The sequence below is a fragment of the Nanorana parkeri genome, unplaced genomic scaffold, assembly GCF_000935625.1.
Source record: "Nanorana parkeri isolate BGI_ZX_2015 unplaced genomic scaffold, ASM93562v1 scaffold1487, whole genome shotgun sequence".
Taxonomy (NCBI): domain Eukaryota; kingdom Metazoa; phylum Chordata; class Amphibia; order Anura; family Dicroglossidae; genus Nanorana; species Nanorana parkeri.
The window spans coordinates 119,282-141,685 of record NW_017307755.1 but is presented as its reverse complement, the minus strand read 5'-3'; the positions used below and the strand labels follow the sequence as shown (position 1 = coordinate 141,685).

The 22,404-nt window shown below is 42.0% G+C and overlaps 1 protein-coding gene across 1 annotated transcript in view; it reads left to right on the top strand.

Annotated features, from left to right (window-relative positions):
* The window catches only part of LNX2 (ligand of numb-protein X 2), a 57,172-nt gene extending 49,012 nt beyond the window's left edge, over positions 1–8,160 (top strand). The window contains exons 8-9 of the mRNA XM_018570249.1: positions 4,922–5,080; positions 7,959–8,160. Coding sequence (XP_018425751.1) covers positions 4,922–5,080; positions 7,959–8,094 — 295 coding nt within the window. The 3' untranslated portion in view covers positions 8,095–8,160. The remainder of the gene's footprint in view (positions 1–4,921; positions 5,081–7,958) is intronic.
* The last annotated feature ends 14,244 nt before the right edge of the window (positions 8,161–22,404 follow it).

Below are 22,404 nucleotides of genomic sequence, written 5' to 3'. Positions count from 1 at the left end.
ATGCATGTCATAGGACAAATGAGTGCTGGTGATCTCTATCTTCTACGATTTTGGAATACACGGTGCCATCCGTGCAATCACTACGAGCACCACAATCATTTATCCAGGTCTAATCGCTGTAAGGAGTGCAGGTGACACATCAACAACAACACTACATATATACATCAAGGGACAGTGACCGCTTGAGGCTAGGTTCCCACATACACTACACCGCACGACACCCGGGACGCGTGTCCTAGGATTGCGCAGTCCTGTACAATGCAGGCAGCGAATTGCTTTTAATTTCAAAGTTGTGACATCCGCGCAGCAATTGCAGATAAAAGGTACGTGTGCCTTTTTTTTTCATGATGCGCGGCTGTTTTAGTTTCATGATCGTTTTCGGAATGAGCGGAATCACAGCAGGAAACCGTGCAATCTGGCCTGCGACTGGGGTGTCATTAGAAAATAATGGTACCCACAGCGCAATCGGTTCACACCTAGGCGACTCCTAACCACGCAGCAATCCGCACAGAATCGTGTGCGATTGCCACCCGGTGAGGTGTCGCTTAGGTGCGAACCTAGCCTCAGACTGACAAATGTACCCAAAGATGTAGGGCGAGTGAAAGTAGCGCTGTGAACAATTCACTGTGAACAATTCACTGAGCCATGCATGACACGTATTCTCCACTGGGCTGGTGCATGCATTTTTGCCTACACAGGCAAATCTAAATTTTTCTGCCTGCACCCTCAGGCTGCATCTTTACACCAGCCCTGCTTAAACTGCTTGCCAATTGGCCCCGGCTCCCTCGTTCGGCCCTGGCTTTTAGACTGTCCAGCCCTCACAGATCCAGGTGAGAAGAGATAGTGGAATGACGGGTGTCACTCTGGTACTTCAAGGACCTGGCCTCTTCCGGGGCAACCTACTGCACCCATCCACTGGACCTGCTGAAGGTAAGGGCTTGCCCGTGTTCTGGCATGGAAGGAGCTGCCCATTAATGTGTGTGCAGGTGACGTTCCATGACGTTCCACAGGGATCAGAGTGCGTATGTATGTGTGTGTGTGTGATGGCTGATCCTGGAAATTATATTGTGTATTTGTCATTCTAACTGCTTAGTCTGTGGTCTGCCATGCATTGGTGGTGGTCTGTGGTCTGCCATGCATTGGTGGTGGTCTGTGGTCTGCCTTGCATTGGTTCTGGTCTACGATCTGGCCTGCATTGGTTCTGGTCTGAGTTTTGCGATGCATTGTTTCTGGGCTGTGGTCTGCCTTGCATTAGTTCTGATCTGCGGTCTGCCTTGCATTGGTTCTGGTATGAGTTTTGCCATGCATTGGTTCTGGTCTTAGGCAGACTGACCATTTGGGGGCTTTACTGCATGCGCTGAAGCTTTCTGCACATGCAATATGTGCCCAAACCTCCGCTCCAGTCGTAGATTATTCAGTTACCCTGCCAATTTTCCTACTAATTCTCCTGCAATTCACCCAGGATAATTGGCAGAATTAAAGAATCTCGGTCAAAATAGCCAAACCAGAAAAATTCTGCCATTTAGCTCACTTTTCAAATCACTTATATTGTTCTAGATTTTGAACGTCTCCTACCAATTCCCCCGCACTTCACTTTTCTGTGAATAGACCTGCTTTTTTGAAAACCGTGTGGAGAGATAATTTCTGCAACACAAGAATGTATATGTGGGTGGGGCCTGCACCCAATTTGATATCTTCTGCCCCCATGTGCTCCAAGATGGAGACTCTCATAGTTTAGAGTTAGGACCGCACTATAAGAGGTGCCTTGGCGCGGCAGTGCGGCTTACACATCCTTTGCAGAAGACGTGTATCCAAACCTCTGTCATTGTCCTTAGTGGTGAGACAAGTTGTTTTACATGCTGGTTTGTGAGTGTGCCATGATGCCTTTCTACTGTACCACTATATATGTGTGGAGCACAAGGGGCCCCATAATCTCGTATTGCCCGGGGGCCCCATGTATTGTCAGTCCGCCCCTGCCATTGTGTCGTCTGATCATACTGGTTGTCGGACTGTTGTGCTGATTCGGTGACTATTTCACTCTTTTGACTTGCTAACTTGGAACAAGTATGCATCAAGTGAAGTCAGAACTTCTACATACATTTTTTGGTAAATGAATCAAAGGGTATTGAAGCCAATAAATTGTCAGGGGAGCAGAGGAACTAGCATCTTTAGGAGGACATCCACAAAGGCAGCCTCTATATTTCAGCACTGGCTTCCTTTTCTTTATATACTATCTTTTCATTCAGGTTTTACAGTAGTAAACAAAGTGCAAAGAAAGTGAGTAGAGAGGTGCCAGGAGCGCTGCGCAGTCTTTTAAATCAAATTAGATATTTTAATCAACACAAAGGACACAGATTGGACAGTTACATGTTTTGAGATCACATTTCATGATATTTTATATGCATGCACAGGGAGATACAAACAAGTATATTACATGAAAGATCTCCAGTATCGGCTTAGTGTGGACCTTATGACCAAGGAGACTGAGAGATTTAGGCACTACCTGCACCTACCAGGTCTAAATTAAATATAGACAGATTATAGAGGACAGAGGAGAGTCGGAGAAAAGAGAAGGGGTAAAAGGTATGAGAGCAGGCGTAAGGCAAGGAAGACGCCCGGCAGGATTGGGCACAGCCTGCGTATAAGGTCCTGTTCATAAAAATCATAGCCTGAGAGTAAGTCCTTATTTCCAAAAAGTGCATAGCTGTATGGAAATGATGAAGGCAATCCATACACTTCAGGTTTTGATACACTTTAAGTATCTTCTATGTACTTGAGCCCTGAGTTTCTCCAGACACATTAAAGGAGAACTATGTGGCGGTCTCAGTATACCGCAAACTGTAGCTTGCGATATACTGAGCTTTGGGTCACGGGAGGACGCTAGTATATTTCCTCCCGTGACCCTTAGGAGAACTATGGGGAAAAACACTGACCCCATAGTTCTCCTTTAAGCAGTTCACTTCTGCTACCCATTTTTTTATTTGAGGGGGTTGCCCTCGACCTCTAGTGCCTGTATATTAGAACTCTTCCTGCTAAGAGTAGGGATTGAAGAGCTTGATCTATGGTGTAAGTAAGGGGGATGTTTTTGAATGTTTGTTCTAGTGAGACCCACAATTTGTGTTGGCTAAATGATAACCAGTTGATGATGTGTCTTAGGATCGAAGCTTTGTGATAAAATTCCATATAGGGTAGACCCATACCCACTCCTGTTTTTGCCTTTACTAGCATGTCATGTCACAGTCGCGGTAACTTGTGGTTCCAGATGTATCATAATAACTAAAACTGCTTAAAGAGATCGAAAGAAGAGACAGGGTACCCCTATGGGGATGTTTGAAACAAATAAAGGAGCAAAGACATTCTACCCAGACAGCAATGGGTAAATTTGGACCAATGCTGTTCACACTGTTAGGCATTCCGAAGTAAGGGAAAGTAGTTCATTGTGTACATCTCTTCGAGTTAGCCAAGATGTGTGTGCCTAAATGTTTCATAGATAGGCATGTCCAGCAGAAGGACAATGCTGTCTGTAGGTATACGTGTTCTCTGCTTGGGAGTGAAATGTTCAGGGCCTCTGATTGGTGAGCATTGATTTTGAAGTTATTGAAGAGGCTAAATGTTTCCAGTTTGCATCCTAGCGATGGGAAAGCTGTTATGGGGTTACATATAACCAGTAACAGGTTATCTGAGCACTGGTTTCCTTGAATAAAACATGTAGACCAGTTTTACCAAACCTGGCAAATATGGGGGTCCTCAAGTGCAGCCTGCCAAGTCCAAAGGGCTGTATATTACCTTAGGATGGTATGAATAAGATGTTTTCTTCATGAAGACTCTAGCTCTATTGTTGGTTATTATCAGCTCTACCCTGTCAAAACATAATGGCGCCGCACCCTTTAAATAAAGTGCCAAAGCATTTTGTTTGGGTACACTGCTATAGAGCATTTTTAATGAGCTCTCAATAGTAGGTTAACAAACCCAGGAGCTGGACTGCAGCTAACACCGAAATTTGTTTTATTGAGAGTCAGCAACATGATGGATGAGTGGCTGCGTGCTCCCCCTGACAGCACTGCTGGCCAGTGTTGGCTATGCAGAAATCCAGCCCTCTCCCCTATAGTCATGATCTGAAATTTCAGATGGTGTGCATGGGGTTCAAAGTAAAGGTACTACTGAACTTTTTTGAAACCTCTCTTAAAGTTACCCTGTCAGACTAAAAAAAAATTGTGAAGGAAGACCGCTGAAATAGGAGAGCGGTTGAGCAGCAGTATATGTCTTTACCTGTACTGCATTCCGGGGGTACATCATCGATTAGGCTTTTGAGCATTTGACATTTCTGGGATTCTCTGATGCCTGTGTCCCCCGACACAAGTTGTGGTTCAATCCACCAACCCCTATGTCACTACAGGACACAGCAGTGATATAGGAGTGGGATTGAACCACAGCTTGTGGCGGAGGATACGGACTTCCGACACTCCCGCAATGCCGCTACTGAAGAGCCGCCTGACGGAGGCTGCAGCCCTGGAATGGAGCAGAGGTCAGGATACATGCTGCTGAAGAGCTCAGTGTAAGAGCTGTTGTACTGCATGGACTTTGCTTTTGGATTTTTCTTTACTCTGACAGAGTCATGTTAAGGATTACAGGCAGTTGCATGCGGCAGATTTTTAAAACAAGTGCAGCAGTTTTAAAGTGACTATATTTAAATGAGATTTTAACATTTGCTGTCTTCTTACAGTTCTTCAAAATGATCTTTTTTTTTTTTTTTAACCTTGCCAACCTGACTGTAGCTATTCCCATAAGGTATTATTGGATGTGAAGTATTTGGTACCTGAAATGTTACTTGTGCATAAATATGAGCTGCTGATGATAAGTACTGAGTAGTTAGTGAAATGTCACTGATGATTATAACTGCCTAATTATGTCTCCTTTTTAGCTGTCTCCATCGCTGCCATGATGTTGTGCTGCGGAGGAGCAATATGGGGAGTTGGGGCTTCAGCATAGTTGGTGGTTACGAGGAAAATCACACAAACCAGCCTTTCTTTATTAAAACTATCGTGCTTGGGACGCCAGCGTATTATGATGGACGACTAAAGTGAGTCCCAGGCATCAATCTAGAAACAATCATTTGTTTTGCTGAAACAGTTGCAGATTTCCAGCTTTTGTAGATACAATAAATAATGTTTCATTATTCTTTTCAGTTTTAGTCACCTCCTATAAATGTTTTGTATATAGCTGTAAATCTTGTGAATTTATCTTGCTCTATATAAGTTGTACTTATAGTTTGCTGTCTCTCCAGTACATGCTTTTTCTATTTGGGGCATGTATGTGGACAACCATTTCTTGCATCTCTAAGTATGAACTTTATTTACAAGGTTTGCCCAGTGTGCACTTCATAGTACAATAATTATTATTGTGACACAAACAACATATAAGTGACAAAAAAACCCAGAAAGATTGAGTGTACGTAAATATTCACCCCCCTAAACGTCAATATTTTATAGATTCATAATTTGCTGCAATTACAGCTGCAAATCTCTTGGGGTATGTCTCTATTGGCTAAGTACATCTAGCCACTGGGACTTTTGCCCATTCTTCAAGGCAAAACTGCTCCAGCTCCTTCAAGTTAGATGGTTTGCATTGGTGTGCAGCTATCTTCACGTCATACCACAGATTCTCAATTGGATTGAGGTTTAGGCTTTGACTAGGCCATTCCAAGACATTTAATTATTTCCCTTTAAACCACTTCAATGTAACTTTAGCAGTATGTTTAGGGTCATTGTCCTGCTGGATGCTGAACCTCCATACAAGTCTCAAATCTTTGGCAGACTGAAACAGGTTTTCTTTCAAATTTGCCTTGTATTTAGTGCCAACCATTTTTCCATCAATCTCAACCAGTTGTCCCAGGTCTTTCTGATGAAAAGCATTGTTGCAGCATGATGCTGCCATCACCAGGGGGATAGTGTTCAGGGGGATGATACCTGTTGGGTTTGTGCCACACATAGGGTTTCCCATGATGCCCAGAAATTGCAATTTTAGTCTTACGTACCAGAGTACCTTTTTCCATGTATTTGGGGAGTCCGCCACATGCTGCTAGTAATGAACGGAGAGAAAAGGATTTTACGGTGAGTACCAAAATCCTATTTTTTCTGGCCACTCTTCCATTAGGCTTCACTCTTTGAATCTGCAGCTTAAAGTGTTCCTATGGACTGATACTCACATATCAGCTGTGGATCTTTGCAGCTCCTTCAGTGTTCTCTTTGGGGTTTTTATTTTATGTCCCCCTTGTTAATGTCCTTCTTGGCCAGTTTTGATTTTTGATGCCTTGTCTTGTTAGGTTTGTAGCAGTGCCATATTCTATCCATTTTGTTATATTGAATTTATTGGCGCTCCATGGGATGTTTAAAGTTTGTTTTGTTTATTTTTTAAATAACCCAGCCCTGATCTATACTTTTCCACAATCTTTGTCTCTGACCAGTATAGAGATCTTCTTCATCTTTGTGTTGTTTGCTTACTGGTGTTAAAGACTCGGGAGCCTTTGAGAATAGGTGTATTTATACTAACATCATGGGACAAATCAAATGACACTTTGTTTGCACTCCAGTGGACCTTAATCAACTAATTATGGGACTCCTAAAGCTGATTGGTTGGTCCACATCTAGTATAGGGTTTCATAGCAAAGGTGGTGTTTCAGTTTTTTTAAATCTAAAAGTGACATTAAAGTCAAAAATCTTTTTCCCTCCCCCCAATGTTAATTAAAGCACTTGCCTTAAATTATGTTTCTTAATCCGATCTTCTTTCTTGTCCTTTTCATCTGTCACTCCAGCGCTGCGGTGGGTCTCCGATCCAGCGCTAAATCCTCTGAGCTTGCTGGTACTTCCTGTCCCATGGTGTCAGCATGCGGGTGCACGCGTCCATAGACTTACCTTGTGTCTCTCCTCGCGTCCCGGCTGAAGATGTGAACTGCGCATGCGCCCGCCCCAAGATGCTTTTCAGCCACTCGAGAATTTTCACATTTTCGGACGGGAGAGCGCGGGGAAGACACAGGTAAGCATTAACCCTTTTCAAAGCGTTTTGGGTTTTTTTAAAACTTTTTGCATATATCTACTGCTTGCTAGCAGCAGATTTATGCAAAAAAAACGGAGGGTTTAATAACCCTTTAATAATTGTTTGTCACAATAAAAATTATTTTGCACCTCCGAAGTGTTAGGTATGTAGTGTACATCACCTGGTACAAACCCCTAATAATCCATTTTGATTCAAGGTTTTTAATGCAATAAAACAGGAAAACCACCAAGGGGGTGAATACTTTTGCATTGCTCTGTATGCAGGATTCATTCAGTACAATGTTTAATTGATTGTACCGCGCAATTACAGTGTTAAACATATGCGTGCTGCCATTTACAAACTCTCCGGGAGTCTCCCGCTATTAGATAGCGGCTCCCGGCCGCCCGGGAGAGACACATTTTCTCCCGGAAAGGTTTACTCTGCTATATATAGCAGAGTAAACCTTTCCCTGGGATCTGTTTGGGTTTTTTTGGGGGTTTTTTTCTGACATCGGGGCCGCCATCAGTCAGAGGAGAAAAAAAACAGCATAGGAATGCATAGCTAGATTGCTATTGGCTATTTTGCTTTGCAATAGCCAATAGCAGACTAGCTATTGCACATGCCCACTGCTGCTGTCAATCAGCAGAGGGGGACTTGAAGTTCTCCATCAGGTCCTCTTCTAGTGATTGACAGCAGCAGAGGGCGGGTGAAATAGCCAGCTCGCTATTGGATTTTGCAAATTGAAACAGCCAATAGCAATCTACCTATTCATTCCTATGCTGTTTGTTTTTTTTTTAAATTATTGTTCTGACGGCAGCAATAGGGCACCTCCCTGAAATTGCCTTTTTCAGGTTGGGATCCCTGACTAAACCATCCAATGGCTCCTTTATATGTATAATAAAATAAGTATAACTTTCTGCTTACAGATGTGGAGATATGATTATTGCTGTAAATGGTTTATCCACGGTGGGAATGAGTCATTCTGCTCTTGTCCCGATGCTGAAGGAACAACGAAGCAAAGTCACCCTTAGTGTGATCTCTTGGCCTGGAAGTCTTGTGTAAACCCCTCTACGGGGGAACATTGCCTTCAAATATCTCCTGTGCTCCAGAGCTGATGAACAGCTGGGCCGCCAACAAGCTCGTCTGTGGTAAAAAGGTGAAACTCTCACTGGAAAGGCCCAAACTCACCCATTACCTGCGCTGGGCTAGCCGTGACTTTCCCTTGCTTCTCTTCCAGCCATTGAAAATACCTTGCGATGAGTCTGTAGTTTGTACCTTGTGCAATGCTGTCAGCATAAAGTTTTGCTGTGAAGATCGTGTAAAGCCATAGAATAAAGCACGTGTGTGTCTGTGTGCCAAGATGACAAGGCGTTCAATGGCCCTCGCCATGTCCGCAGTATGACCAGCTTCAGTATCGTACTCTCCTCTTTGTCGGTGTGAAAAGTGGATTCCCACTGCAGTCAGAATATTGTGCTGCTATAAGGCTGGTATTGGTTTACCTCACAGGAACATTGCCAGTAACAGATGTCCTTAAAATAATATCAATCATCTGCTTGCGTTCCCTTTCACTGAAAAACAGGGGGCCAAAGCCAACTCTTTCACAGAATGGATTTTATACTGTGCAATAATTGATGTTCCTTTCTTCCCTACTTCATTTGTCAGAGGGTAATTTAATACACAACATAGCCTGTAAAAATGTTAACGGGGATTAGTTGCAAGGTTCATCTTCCTGATAATGAATGTTTTTGTTAGCATAAACAAATTTTGATATTTTTACTGCAGGATTTCTATGATAATGTGCTTGTGTTTGTGAGCTTTTTACAAAGGTAAACATGAAGACAGTTTGCTGAATTAGTGGTATATACAAAACAAGAATGGGAATCATTGGGCTTCCTTGCACACTGCTGCCGGAAGGGTTGTATTACAGCGACTGCCAGGCATCATGGGGTAAGGAGCCCAGCGTGTAGCTGTCATGAAAGATAGAGTTTAGCCCAGTAGAGATTAGTGTTCATGGAGTAAAGAGGTGTTGTTTTATAAACACTAGTGACTAGCACTTGTCAAGAAGCAGCAAAGTTAATACAATTGCCAGTTTAGATGGAAAGCCCTGAGTTCTAGTAACCCACTTCCTGTAGTTTTCCCCTTAGAGAACCCTATAGCATATCGGTATTTTTATGATTGTACCACATTTGAACTGCAGGTAAGACCTAGAATTGTAGCTTTCATAACACTGGAAAACTGTTGGATGGCTCAAATCAAATGTTTATATTAAGCATTTCCAGTTATACTGGGTTTAAAGCTGAACTTCGGGGACCTGAATAAAACTAACCTTTGCAGTGAGGCTCCCCATGCACTGCAAGTGTTAAATGCTCATTTTTGCCTAGGGTACCAGTGAAAACACTTTTTGCTTACTCTACGCCACGCTTTCGCAAGTTCCTCCTTCCTTGCTACTGGTCCCACAAATACTCTATCCGGTGGTCAGAGCTGTGACATCATTACGTACAATGCAGGACCAACAGTTCTACATTGTAAGTGAGGATAGCAAGAACCTACCCACAACTTGGAGCTGTAGAGAGAAGAGGAGAGGGCCAGCTGCAGAAGGAGCAAATGTTTTTATGCCGTATGCAAAAACAAGCATTTAACACTGCAAGGGTAATTTGTCAGTTCCCCAGAGTCTTTTGTTATGAAAGACTACGTAAATCACCAAGGCTCAAGCCAGCAACCTGGTGTGGCAGGTCAATTTCAACCTTGCAATGCCCCTGCCTTGTAAGCTACCACTTTAGGACTACAGAAGGGAGTGATGGAACCTAGCAACACGCCAGCCTCCATGTTCACAGGCTTGGTTTTGGGGTATTTTCAGAAAATTATGAAAATGGAAGCCATAGCTATTTAGTGAGTGGAGCAGATGTATGGCAGGTAGGCTGTGTTCTCTGAATGAGTAAAAATGAAAATGTTCATGTTTGGCAGGAGTGTACCTTTAATACCGACATAATAATGAAACCAATAAGCACATATTTTATTATAAAAATATACAGGTATGAGAAGCAACAAAAGTGGCATGAACTATGAAATATACTTATTTCGCCAAATGGTGATAATGTATCTTCAAACAAGCCCTATATTCATGGCTTCAAGTAAATAATAGGGCGAGTTGCCATATGTTTTGGTTAAGCCTCACATATAGGCTACAGGTGCTCTTTAATGTGACCCCCGCCATGCCGCATTATATCTGAGACTAGGCTAATGCCCTCTGCTGGGAACAGCCATTATCTGACTCCTATATCACATGCTACATTATATGGCCAAGAGTTTATAGTCACCTCACCATTACCCTCTATATGGACACCCCACCAGAGTATTGAGTTCAGATGATTTCAGGAAAGGGTGCTGTTAAAGTATACATAGACATTTTAGACAATTGTATGACTCCAACCTTGTGGCAACAATGTGGGGAGGGCCATTTTTGTTCCAGCGTGACTGTGCACAAAGCCAGGTCCATGTTTGGTGTGGATGAGTGGCCTGTACACGGCGCTGACCTCAACCCTACTAAACACCTTTGGGATAAATGGGAATACTCACTGTGAGTCAGATCTTCTCATCCAACATTGGTATCTGAACTCACAAATGCTCTTTTTGCCTGAATGTGAACAAATTCCCACAGACACACTCCTTCCCTGGAGAGTGGGGGCTGTTATTGGGGAGTGGAGGCTGCCATTGGGGAGTGGGGGTCAGCTCCGTATTAATGGCTGTGTTTTTGAATGATATGTCTGACGCGCACATAAAAGTCATGGTCAGGTGACCACAAACGTTTGGCCATAAAATGTAGTTTGAGAGCTTCTTTGCAAGTGACATCACTATCCTAGAATTAAAATGTATCCTAGGAGTTAGACAAAGGCTGCATGCAGCAAAGGAACTTGGCCTTGTAAGTGCTGTGACAGGGTCCCTTTAAGATGATAAATTAGTAAAGCCCACTTTTTAAAGCATGATCATAAAAAACACTTTTGCTCTTTCTCAATGAATGTCATATACTAAATGCCACCTACCTTGGCAGTTGATATGGGGTATATATTTTTAGGTAATAAAACCGTGTCCATATTTAGGCCTCTTTATTTTCTTGTATGTTGTTCATCTAGGCATGGATATTTCTTTGATGTGTTGACTGGACAAAATTCTGAATGATGTACAAAAATGCTTAAATAAACTTCAAAGTGGGTCAGTTACACATCTGTTACTTGTTTTTATTGTATATTGACGTTTTAATACAACTGAGACAGAAACAAAATGAGCTACCTGACACTGAGGTCATGTGATCTGGCGATGAACAAAATATTCAATTCTGAAAACAACCAAAACTAAATAAACGGTTTTCAATGGTGTCAGTCTGGTTTTATATGGCAAAAAAAAACTTCACAGTCCTAGTTATAGGCAATTGATCTCAGACTATAAATCCCTGGTGCCCAATACGCAGCCTGCCATTGTTCAGTGTGCATTCCCCTGTGCTCAGCCCTCGCCTCTCCACCTGCCTGCTCCATTCACATTAATGAAAGAAATAAGCTTTTACAAAAGCTTAACTATTTAATCAATGAATGCCTCAATACGGAGACATTCATTAATGACTGGTAACCGCTGAGAATCAGCAGTTACCGGCATTACAGAGCCTGATATAACTCGTCACATACAGTGTACGTGGCCAGTCATATAGGCACAAAGTGCCGGGATGTACAGTGTACCGTCACGAAGGGGTTAATAAAGTAAATCAGTTTATAAAAGATGTTCCGTTTCCCCATTAATATTCAGGTCCCAAAATATAGCATTCTTTTAGAGCTCCAGTTTGTACAAAATAAACTTTTTTTGAATATATTATTAATGGCATCCTAATAATTGCTAACAGAACATTTACAAAGCTATTGTGCGTCCTTCCAGATATATTGGGGGCCCCACTAGAGGTTGTCTCTATTTACAAAGTTGGATTCCACCACTATAAATAGCCTGAGTAACTAGATCAGCTCCACCTGAAAAATAATGAAAATGGGGCAGGGCCTGATTGCCCATAGTGCAAGAAAAACTACAAAATGTGGCTTTTAAAACACTTTTTAGTAAAAAATATTTTAAAGATTTTATGTTTGCATGTTTAGTCAGCAGATGGAGCTCCAGACTCCTTTTCACATATGTACTTATTTGTTCTTAGCTGCTCTGTTGACTGAGTTGCTTAAGCTGAGATTTATACAGACAACTGAATAAGTCAGAGCAGTGATGACTGAACACCATTTGAGGTAACATTCTACTGTAAGCCCAGGCTGCATGAAGACGCACCCCCAGGGATCTGTGACCACAGGAACTGGTTTGATGATGCTAGAAATGATTCAAACTAGAAGAGGATGATCATCAGTGGAAGAAAATGCAGAGGTCAGTACTGGAGCTTGCAGTGGGTGAATAGTGCTGCTCCACCTCTTTTTACTCTTACCGCTTTTTACAAGGGGGGGGAAGAAGCTATTTAGGAATAGATATGAGCTCAGGTTTGGGCCAAACCTGAGCTCCTTGGATCCCAGAAAGAGCTCCTCCTGATCACGGGAGGAGTCTCCTTCCATGTCACTCAATCAACTGCTTGAGAGAAATTCCATGCCCCCAGCTTGTTGTAAACAATGGGTGGGATGCAGTCATGTCATTGACCTTACATGGCTACATGCCTATATTTGGTAAATTACAATTGTGGCCATATAAGGAAATTATATCAATGCATTCCACCCCTGTTTACATGCAGCTGCAGGCTGGGGAATGCCAGGCCTGCAGCTGATTGAGTGGAAGCACCCATGGCTCTTCCTTGTTTGGAGGCGCTCAGGTTTGGACCAAGCTCATCCCTATTTAGGAAAAAAATCTTAAGCGGAGTTGGTCTCAAAATATGAGGCTATAGCTCCTACTGACATATGAATACAGATAAGTACGGGGCCCTTGCTCAGGCAGCAACCAATCCTTCCAACACATAGCAAGAATACCAGAAGGTCATACTGTATATGAAAATGTAGACTAGCATCAGTCTGGTGAGACACCTCAAAAGCGTAAATCCCTTTCTTACAAGAATGAGGTAGATAGTATGTATAGTGAGTATAGGCGGCCCTGTGGAGGACATTGTCCTGTTGGCACTAAAATTAATTTAAGAAGAAACAAATCCCTGTCCAGTGATTACCAGTTTTGACGTCTCTCCATGTTCCCACTATTTCCTTTTCAGCAGATGTTGAGGGATCAGAAATTCAGAGGATACGAAATGTTTCCTTAACTGACAGGTGTTCTCTCACCATTGACCTTTAGTTGGATGAACAAAATGTTTCCCGTCCAGCAGCTTGATGTCACCAATATCTTATAAAACTAAGATTTTCCTTTATCACAGAGTAATGAGGCTCCAAAACTGCTTTTTCCAAGTATTCCTAAAGGGCACCCAATTCCGTCATCTGTGCCTATGGCAGAAACATACAGTTCACGGAGTCCTTCTATACACTTGGTCATTCTGCAGATCAGAAAGCAAAATTTGGATTTAGAGAATTTTTTTTTAAAGTCTACAAAATAAAGAGGAAATCGGTTTGTTTTTTTCTTTTTTGCAACTCAACAGAGCATTGAGTGTGGATGGATTCAACCCTGTCAGGATTTACTGCTATCTGGGGCTCTTTTAGGCAGATTTCCCTTTACTCACTGAGTCCGGGGGACAACCTTTTCGCACAGAAAGTGAGGGGAAATCCAGGGCCGTCTTCAATATTGATTGGACCCTGGGCTAACCCATCTTCTTGGGCCCCCGTCACTACCCACCATGCCCCACCCTCACTGCACCCCCTACCCGCCCAGTCCCTGAGATGTCACACTATGCACTGTTTGGCAGAATGGTGCCTCTGCTCAGTCGGCAGTTGCTTTGGGCCCCACAGCAATGACGGCCCTGGGCAATGGCTCCTTTTTCCCTGCGTTAAAGACGGCCCTGGGGAAATCTCTTCAACAGCAGCACAGGCAAAATTTATTTTTAACGTTAAGTAGGGAAAGCTAGAACCTCTGCCTGTGCTTCCCTGTTGTAGATGTTTCCTCACTTCCTGTCCAGGAAATTCTTGTCACCAGATCCATTGTCATTGTTATTTTCATTTTTAAGTGAAAAGCCGCTCATATCTCTGCGTTTTCTAAAGGATTTTTTTAAATTGTTTGTGGTTTACTGCCCTTTATATATTATAATTTTTATAAATATGTACATAATTTATATACAGTATATATAATGTATATACAGTATAAATTATAATTCTATATTTTATCAGTATAAATAGTCCCTAGATTGATAAATTGCGGAGAATAACAAAAAGTGTCCCAAACCTTGTCTCAACTGGAGCGCATCCAATAAACTTTTACATTTTCATTGTAACCTGTGTGGAAAAAAATGAAAGCAGCTGATTGGTTGCTATGGGCAACTGCACCAGTTGAGATAGAACTTGTCTCTGACACTTTTTCTTAAAGGCTAATTTATCTTTTGGGCCATGCCTCACGTTACACCAACAACCAAGGTATGAACATGAACGCGAGGAAGAGTCAGCAGGAGCCAGAGAAATGCACCCAAGATCCACTGATCGCAGCTGCAATTCTCCACTGGCTCCATTGCAAAAAAATAATACATGCACATGTTTTCTTTCATGAAGAAGTGTGCAATTATTATTTGTTTCCAAAAAGTGGACTTTACCTTTAATTTCCCCCATTGTTCTTCAATCATGTTGCCTAACATCACACTGCTTACTAATCTTAGTGTTGAGCAAAGGAAGTTTGCCAAATTCTGGGCCTTATCGTGAGCCTTATGTTGTATGTATAGAAATATGGACACTGGCACTCCTGATGCTGTATTAATGCGTCAATTTATTGACGGATATGCAGCATATCACATAAAATGCCATTTGGAGTGTGATGGGTTCATGAACTAAGCCTTACGTTGTATAGCACAATGTACAACACCTTATAGGTTCCCCAGCCAGCCTCAGTGAATAAAAGCAATTTTCTTTGTATAAGCACCAGGAAAAATGGCCCTGTGTCTAGAAGTCTCCCATGACATAATTATATTTTTACACCTGTTTCCAATCATTGTGATGCAATACAGGCAGTCCCCGAGTTAGGAAAATCCGGGTTACGTATGACTCCTACTTACGAACGGAGGTCCTAGGCTATTCCACTAGTTGTAATGCTACCATGCTCGTGCCAACGTTCGTAGTACTGTACCTCCTGTACATTACAGGAAATTGTTCACACACTGCCAGAAGCCTTCCGATTGGCTGACAGTCACCCAGAGCAGCTCCCTGGATGGCATGAGAGCGCTAGCCGCAGCTCCCTCCCGCACGCACGCCCGCCCGGCTCCCTGGACGGCAGAGCGGACAGCTGCAGCCAGGTAAGACACCCCCCGAAAATAAGACCTAGTGTCTTTTTTCGTAGAAAAAAAATATATAAGACACTGTCTTATTTTCGGGGGAAACACGGTAGATGTGCAGACAAGGAGTGGGTCTGGTTCGTAGTGCTGTACCTCCTGTACATTACAGGAAGTTGTTAGATGTGCAGATGAGGAGTGGGTCTGGTTCGTAGTGCTGTACCTCCTGTACATTACAGGAAGTTGTTAGATGTGCGGACGAGGAGTGGGTCTGATTCATAGTACTGTACCTCCTGTACATTGCAGGAAGTTGTTAGACGTGCAGACGAGGAGTGCCTGTCTCTTCTTCCGAGTATAGTACTGTACATTACAGGAAATTGTACAAACATTTGTCCAAGTTGCATTTAAAGAAGAACTCAATGCAAATTTATTTATTTTCGTTTTGGTTAGTATGGTGTAGAATTAGAGCCACTGTGAGGACACCAAAACAAACGTTACAGGGGGTTAACCCTTCCCTGTGCTATCCAAAACTTAAAAAAATGTTTTTGACTGGAGTTGCACCTAAAAAATTTACCTGTTCCAACTTGTATACAAATTCAACTTAAGAACAAACCTACAGACCCTATCTTGTTCGTAACCTGGGGACTGCCTGTAGTAACTCATTCAATATTTCCTTAGAGAAGAAATGACCTACCGTTGTCTGTGGTGTTCCTGCGCCTTTCATCCTCTCCATAGACATTTTGTAAAAGTGGTCAGACCTCCCTTGCTGGGTAGGGAGGTGACTGAGCGGCAGTCAGAATTTTTCAAGTAGCACTTCTTGCAATCTGGCCAGATTTGTGCTTTCAGGCTCAAATTTGGTTATGTCGTTTTATGCAAGCTTGATGGTTCCATGAAATCTGTTATGAGATAATTTCAGAAAGTCTACTGAGATTTGCTCTGCCAGGTGGATATTTACAAACCACTGTGTATGTGTAGTAAACCTCTTTGGGCCTCCTTACTAGAACCTCAGGGAGTGATACCACAATGTATACTATCACCTAACTGACCAAATAGAGAGTAATATGGTTACACTAAACCCTTTGTGAGAACAATGCAGTGGAGCCATTGCTGACCTCCCCCTGAAGATAAGTAAGTAAGAGGACTATTATGTCATCCAGGCAAAGCAACTAGCATTTTCAGAGGGATATGCCCTTAGTGTAGCATTCTGAGTGTTTTCTGTGCTTAGAGACAGTCAGGAAACACAATTACTAATTAATTTATTTTGCTGCTAAAATGAGCGAGAGAAAACTAACATGGCATTAGTCAATACAATCCAACCCAAAAGTTCCAGCATATCATTATACACATTGACCTGCTGGTGCCACCTAGTGCTTACCATAATATGTTACATCTCCTTTATTTCAAAACTGCCATGGAAACAAATATGTAACTATATAAAACAATTATAGCCTTATCAGTAAGCACAATCATAGTGTATATTTATAAATCAACTCCTTGAAGCGCTTCACTTCACCAGAATTTGTAACCATCGTATTGCTCTTGCCTCAAGGTCCATTTGTAGATCATGTGTTTTCTCAGGAGGCCTAGGCTGTAATCTTTATCTGCTCATTCTGAGAATAGTAGTGTGTGTTTATCAGCTATTATTATTATTATTATTATACAGGATTTATATAGCGCCAACAGTTTGCGCAGCGCTTTACAATTTAAGGAAGACATTACCATTACAATACAATTCAAGACAAGGAGGAGGGCCCTGCCTCTGAGGGCTTACAATCTAAAAGGGAGGGGCCAGTGATACATGAGGAGGTAGCTGTGTGGGGATGAATTGTTTGAGAACATGATGGTTCAGTGGTTAGTTTGAAGTGGGATAGGCTTCCCTGAAGAGATGAGTCTTAAGGGATCGCCTTTAGCTATCTTCTCTTTCTTCAGTACACACCACCATCCTTAGGTGGCAACAGGTAAGATCTGGAGGCTTGTCATTTAAAAGACACATTACTTAACAAGGACATTAGCTAAAGTCCTTGTAGTCATTGCTTGAGCTTGTGCTATAAGATCAACTATGGGCATTTTTTTTAATAGTCCCCCTGTAGCCCTTTATAACAAAAAAAACTAAAAAAGAATCTCTGGCTGCAATACTCACCTCCTCTTCGATGCTGTCCCCCACAGTAATTCCTTTCCACCGCTAGATGTCCTCAGTCACCCAGGTTGAATGACAATCAGCTTGATGCACCCCGAAAAACTGCAGACATGCTGTGCAGGGGGTATGGGGTTATGGTTTTGGTTTGTGATCATGGTGCCCTGCACAGACTAACAATGATGCAAAGAGCTTGTGTTGACATTATTATATTAGCTCTGCTCTATCAATCATTGAGGACCTTCCACCACCAGAGAAGATCCAAAGAGCACCGTAAGTGTCACATGACCAGCCTGAAGACATCTGAAAAAGGTAAGTATAGATGAAAAATACAGCCAGGGGAGAACAGTGAGGGCAGGAGAGGGGAGTCTGGAGTTGAGCTTTAATCCTCCATTTTTTATCTGGATAGGGACTTTGGAATGTGGAATGACCTATGGTTGTAGTTGTAAGCAGAGTGGAACACATACAATAGCTCATAAGAAACTTAGCTAGTGATCATATGCCATCAGTAAGTATTTTTGCAGTCCAGTGTTAGTGTATAGAGCACTTCTTTTTACAGCAACTGTTTGTCAGTCTAAACAGTCCTCTGATTGTAGATTACGATGGAAGCTGTTTGCTGAAATTCATAGGCTTCAGTAAACTCTTCATATTCTATTAAAGCAAACTGAGAACCATCACCTGAGAGGAACCATTCTTAAATTCCACACCTAGAACTAACAGTTAAAGCTGCTTTCAATGTCAAGCTGTTTTTAGTTTTTGATATATAAATTCAGAATATTATTTTTACTGTCTGATAGAACTTTTTGCCATGCTCATGATGGTGCTGCATGTCCAATCATGGATTCCTTGTGGTTAGATGTACAATTCTTCAAGCAAATTAGAAATTTCAACACCATGTCCTCAATTTGAGTGCTCTTGGCCAGTAGAATATTCCCCAGGCTTCACTTTTATATTTCCAAACTTACATTTGCTCCTGGTGTGTTTGTTTTTTCAATCAATTTCTCATGGATTAGGGATCACATTTGAAGATCAGATCATTCGTGTTGATCAACACCTCAGCAAAGCTTCAAAATGTAGCTACTTTCGGGGCGGACATAAGCGTTTAGTCTTTGGCCAGCCATTTAATATGACTTTTTTCAATTCTAACTGCTGACCATCATAACCAGATTCTCATAACTCATTATGTTAAGTGAAATTGGAAAGCTGCACGTTCAATTTCATCACTAGTGCCCTTGTCTTTCCACTTAGGATGTCAACAACGGAAATCATAGTTCCTGGAATGTAAGTCACTGCAATGTCCTATTTTTGTAGGCATAACATCATACTCAGAATGTAAGTTGCAACAGCAATTCAAGTCTTCTTCTTAGATATTGCCAGGCGCATATGACCCAATTATTATTTTTATTATTATCATTTCCATTATACAGGAGACCATACAGTTACAATACAATTCAAGACAAAATGGTTAGGAGGGCCACGGCCCGTGAGAGTTTACAATCTAACATTACTTGTTCATAAATCTAATTTTCTATATGGCCACATCTTTGTCTTGTAAGTGACTTAGGGACATATGTAAACAATGAACCATTTTGCAACAAGTTTTCAGGTGGTGGGAGCCTCTCCGCACACCTTACAGCAGTCCTGGCCAAATAAGAACGGTGGTGCTCGCAATGACTATCACGGATGGCACCGTGCAAAATACGAAGTAAAAGAAACAAGTCACCAGCACTCGTTTAGAATAAATATGTCCTTTTTTAATGGACAATTGTGTCACTACAATCAGGCTCTGTTGATTGTAGTGACACAATTGTCCATTAAAAAAGGACACATTTATTCTAAACGAGTGCTGGTGACCTGTTTCTTTTACTTCCATTTTGCAACAACACAGCACCAAGCCCTTGTCTGTAAACGTCAAAGAAACATCTTAATTTTGTCTTGGTTTGACAGGTAAGGCCTGGTTCACATACAGGGTTCACGTGCGGTTGTGTGCCACGGTTGCCGCACGGCCCCGTTGATTTCAATGAGGTCATATCCACGTGGCAACAGCAGGAAAAAGACTCATGCACCTTTTTGTGCGATAAGCTACCCGCGTTCTTTTCGCGGCTGCGATTGCACATGGTTGCATCCTGGCAACCGCAACGCGCAACCGCGCAGATTGCTAGCTGCAATTGGAATAATGGCACCACAAGTGCAGTTAGCAAGTGTGCATAATTCTTGATCGCCGCAATGTAAACTAGGCCTAATACTTTGCCCCACATCTGTGCTCCCTTTATTAGGGCAGAGGTCATTGATGCCTAGATGTACAAGCCAAATGTTGCAGCGTTAGCATGTTTTGGTTAATTTACCAATAAACCATTTTCAAACCTAAATATTTTTTACAGATTCTTTTAAGGACCTACAGTATAATTTTTTTTATATTTGGTACACTGTTTTTTAAAAAGAAAACCTCTGTTTTTGTTATAGGCTGACAAATGTAAACAATTATATTTAAAAAAGTTTTTACATTTTTTCTATTATTTTCATTAACCACTTCCCTTCCAGAGCAATTTCCTCATTTTTGCACACACATGATAAAATCTGAATTTTTGGCTGAAGAACAGCTTAAAACCCCCAAACAATGATATATTTTCTGAAAGCAGAGGCCCTGTAGAATGCTACTTGCAGTTTTTTATGTTGCATGATATTTATGCAAATGTTTATCAAACCAGTATTTTTAGGATAAAATCCACTCAAATGAATTTTAGTGTACACAAACAGAATATAATACCCATTTTTTCTAAAATATAAAAGAAAGGGTTGTGTTGGGTAAATAGATACCAAACATGTCAAGCCTTAAAATTGTGTCCGCCTGTGAAATGGAAAAAAATGACCTAACAAACAATTTATACATTTTTTTAGGGACAGACGGAGCTTTCTTTTGGTGGTATTTAATCACTACTGGGGGTTTTATTTTTTACTATATAATGAAAAAGTACCGAAAATTCTGAAAAAAAAACCTGTTCTCCCTACGTTATGTTATAAAACATTTATTATTACCCAAATTTTTGGTAAAATATAAAAGACAGGGTCACGTCGGGTTAATAGACACCAAACATGTCCAGCTTTAAAATTGTGTGTGCATGCAAAATTGCAAAAAACTACCATACCCAAAATTGGCCATAGGCGACACTTTAAAAGCTGTTACCGCTCATCAGTTTAGTGTTATCAGTGATTGATGGCCCTAGAATTATTGCTCTCACTGCGACGTTCGCAGCGTTACATAACATGGGCGGTGCAATGGATGCAATCGTCGTTTTCGCACGTAGGTACAGTCGATGCATGTTTGCATGTGGGGGGGGCTTTTAAAAATTTTTTTATTGCTTTTATATGTGACTTTTTATTATTTTTGTAACTTTAATTTTTTTAAACCTTTTTTTTCACTTTATTACTATCACATAGCCCCCTATGTGATAGCCAATTTGGAGTGACAGGTCCTCTTTATGAAGACATCAGGAGTCTTTAAGACCCCTAATGTCACCTAGGGACCCCCTGAGATGCTGGTGAAGCAGAGACCTGCTTCACCAGCTTCTCTCCGGCTTCTGTACCGAAGAGTGACAGAGGAATGCGGAAGTGATGTAATACACATCACTTCCTGCATTCCGACCAGGAGGAGGAGATCAAATGGAGATCGTGTACTGAGCTCCGGTCACAGAGCTGTTTTGCTGGTCTCACACCGGACACAGCAGAGCTCGGGATTGCCAGCAGCGGCTGCGTGTGTATACCTCCTAACTTTTTGAGACAGAAAAGAGGGACATATTATAGCACAAAGTATGGAGGCAAAGGACACGCCTCTGACATACCTCCAGTTAAGCCGACCATGAAGAATTTCTCAAAAAGTGATTGGTTAACCAATTCAGGACTGCTCATACATATAAAAATGGTGTTGCCCTAAGTGGCTGCTGCAAGTACCGTTTTTTTTACAGCCAGTGATGGCTGTCACATACAAGTGTATGTGATCACTTGTATACAGCTGGGGAGTGTGTGCCCCTCTTTCACTGCTGGCCATCCCGTGCTCCGCTGTCCCCTCGGGGGTCTCTACACCTGTATTGGAGGGAGATCAGCATACTTCCAGCAGCTGATCTCCCCTCCAATCACTGGAACCAGAAGCAACGTGCTTTAATCACTTCCGGTTTCAGGCTGTCATCTCTTTGGCTGCTGTGGTCAGAGAAGAAGCTGATGAAGCACAGTCTGTGCTTCATCAGCTTCTTCATAGGTCACATTAGGGTCTATTAGACCTCTGATGTCTCCATAAAGAGGATCTGTCCCTGTATATGAGGTCTTTGTCTAAACCTGATTATCTCCTCCCGCTCCCCCTCCCAGCAGTGATTTGGCAGCCCTCCAGCTTTCTAATCTCCAATGTAAACACAGAGCAGGTACTCTGGGAGAACTAAAACAGGTTGAACTGCTGAGAGAACTGACTCCAATCACATCAGTACTTCTGCTTTGAACTTTGAGGATTAATTACTCTACAGTTCCTGCAGCTACAGAGGTCAGTGAGAGTTTGTTTTCAAGCTCATTTACTGTTTGGCCACAGGTTCACTTGAAAGTTACGTATGCTTTATGTAAAAGGCAATGGTTTTGGCCAGCAGAAGCAGGCCGTCTGGTTGGATACAGCAGGCAGCAGTGACAGGTGTTGGCAGAGGATGGCTCTACCCATCTGTCATAATGTGGCTATATAACAGCACCATTTCATGACCATTACAGCTAGAATGAATGGACAGTGTATAATAAGATGTTGAGCTGTTGTAATCGCAAACATTTGCTAGATTCTAGTGGCACTTGACATGAATTAGGACGAAGTAGAAAAGGGGAGATGCAGACTCAATCATTT